This window comes from Cryptosporidium muris, genomic scaffold, assembly GCF_000006515.1.
Source record: "Cryptosporidium muris RN66 scf_1106632373449 genomic scaffold, whole genome shotgun sequence".
NCBI lineage: Eukaryota > Apicomplexa > Conoidasida > Eucoccidiorida > Cryptosporidiidae > Cryptosporidium > Cryptosporidium muris.
This window is the reverse complement of record NW_002196594.1, coordinates 1-2459: the sequence shown is the minus strand read 5'-3', so window position 1 is coordinate 2459 and position 2459 is coordinate 1. Positions and strand designations below refer to the sequence as shown.

General features: G+C 26.2%; 1 protein-coding gene across 1 annotated transcript, besides 6 other annotated features; it reads right to left on the bottom strand.

Moving 5' to 3' along the window:
• Positions 1-220: part of a sequence feature (AT_rich) that runs on past the window's edge.
• A 99-nt stretch (positions 221-319) lies between these two features.
• Positions 320-380: a sequence feature (AT_rich).
• Positions 381-591: 211 nt separating this feature from the next.
• Positions 592-636: a sequence feature (AT_rich).
• Positions 637-672: 36 nt separating this feature from the next.
• Positions 673-1854, bottom strand: CMU_022440 (uncharacterized protein; the record flags this gene model as incomplete). The annotated part of the gene is made up of 1 exon (XM_002142921.1): positions 673-1854. One exon carries the CDS (start codon positions 1852-1854, stop codon positions 673-675), a length of 1182 nt encoding a protein of 393 aa, XP_002142957.1.
• Positions 1362-1500: a microsatellite.
• Positions 1855-1858: 4 nt separating the features above from the next.
• Positions 1859-1879: a sequence feature (AT_rich).
• A 378-nt stretch (positions 1880-2257) lies between these two features.
• Positions 2258-2287: a sequence feature (AT_rich).
• Between the last annotated feature and the right edge of the window lie 172 nt (positions 2288-2459).

The window sequence follows — 2459 nt, the reverse complement described above, 5'->3', positions numbered from 1 at the left end:
AGCCAATTACTTAATTAAATTTCTACATATATCATAGTTTTTTTTTGAAAATAAATTTTGATAATATTAAATTATAGTTTACATATATTTAATTATTATAGTTGGATATAATAAAAAAAAAGTTACATATTATTATAGTAAACTTTTTATAAAAAGAAAATAATATATTATATTAATAAAAGATTTATAATAATAAATAATCAAACATAAAATAATTAATAGAAAACATTAACAATTTAATTACTCTCTTTAGTCATCTTCTTTTTAATATATCTAATATTTTCTTCTTAGTAATCTAAGAAATATAATATTTCACCCCTAATTTACTAATAAAATAAATAATTAACAATTTACAAATAAAATGTGATTTATAATTTATACATGACAACATAATATTAATGTATAAGTGCTATAACTAGAACAAATATCCTCAGTATCATAGAACTTACATATGTAAAGTAGAAATAATTAAAATTGACCTTCCATGTCATCATTTCTTTTTCAGAGTTACCTCTAATACTAATTATTTATATTAAAACCCAACTATTAAGAGTGAATCAAAATATATTATTTTATTTCGAAATGTCTCACTTTTAATTATTATTTAATATAATAATCTTGTTAAATTTATAATTTCTCTTGTATTTCTACTTTATTTTTACTTTATTCTATTTATAAACTGACCTCTTTGTCTACTTCATCTCCTATTCTTTCCAATAGTGATACTACTTCTTGAATTTTTTTTTCTCTTTCCTTATAGTCCTTTCTTTCTTTCCTATCTCTTAGCCTTTCTTCTTCTTCATCTCCTAATTCTCTTAGGAGTTCTCCTAATTCTATTGCACTACTTCGCCTTGTTTCTTCTTGAAATTCTAATCTTCTTGGTACTAAATCTGTTGCACCTCTTTGTTTTCCTGTTCCCTCTACCTCTTCTTGTAATTTATCTCCTAAACATCTCAACAGAGATCCCAGTTCTCTAGCTGCCTCGTTTCTTTTTCTTTCTTCTTCATCTTCTATTCCACTAGAAAGTTCCTTTACAGCTTGCATATCTCGGGTTTCTTCAGCTTGACTTTCACTTAAGATAGGTTGTTTTTCTCTTTGTAATGCTTCCTTAACAACTGATTCACACTTATTTCCTACTGACTTCAATATAGCTACTATTCTTCCTAATAAACTTTGCACTTCTTTTGATTGTAATATTTCGTTTTCCTTATCTTTAGGACACTTTGAAATATTTTCCATTTCCACTACTTTTTGGTTTTTTGGTTTTTGTTCTACTTGTCTCTTATTTTCCGCTCTCTCTTGTTCCTCATCTCCTATTTTTCTTAGTAAAGCCGCCATGTCTCCTAATTCTCTTATTTCTCTTTGTTGTGTTTGTGTTTGTCTATCATCTGTTTGTTGTGTTTGTGCTTGTCTATTATCTGTTTGTTGTGTTTGTCTATTATCTGTTTGTTGTGTTTGTCTATTATCTGTTTGTTGTGTTTGTCTATCATCTGTTTGTCTTAATACCTGCATTAATTGTAATCCTCTCTGCATTTGAGCTTCTCTTAGTCTTCGTCGCACTTGCATTTCATTTTCTTCGTCTCCAATTGATCTTAACACATCTATTCCTCTTCTTTGATATTTTTCACCATCTTGTTCATCTGCTATAGCCTTTAATTCTTGTGCTAATCTCATTCTTTCTCTTCTTCTCTCTATTTCCTCGTTTTCTTCATCCCCTATTCGTCTTAATAACTCTCCTATTTCCCGTACTGATGATGTACTAAGTAGACAAATGGATGAACAAGATGGAATATACTTGTTAGATAAGTAAATAGACAATATGTATAGACAAATGACAAAAAGGACTTTAAACATTAGCTTTTAAAATATATAAAATAATGAAAGATACTGTATTGGAAATAATTTTGAAATGAATAGCTAAATAAGTATTTGAAATAAAATAGAAAGTCAGTAATAATCTTTTCTAATTAATATTTAGAAATCTTCCTTTTAATCTAGGTATTATAGATTAATAGTTGAGTTTATTGGTTGAGATAGGTGAGATAGACGCAAATCAGTATTAAACTGAGATGACAACTATATTTAGGAGTATAACTAGAAAAGCGGTTGGAGATCTAAATAATAAAATTAAGTAATGATAGTAATTATGGATATTTATAATATTTTGTAATTGATGTATTATTAGATTTGTCTATTATTTGATATATTTGTCGGAAAGTTTAAATATATATTTGTGAGCAATAGTAATATATTTGAGATTTTTAATATATAAATTTAAATAATTAATGGAATTTATAGTTTTGAAATAATTCTATAAATTGGTGCTTAATATTTAGAATTTAGAATTTGATATTATCTTCTATTTCCTAAAAAAAAGATTCCATAGGTAATTTTAGAGTTTGAAATTTATGAACTAATTTAGGTTAGGTTTAGGTTTTAGGGGGTAGGGGGGGTTTAGG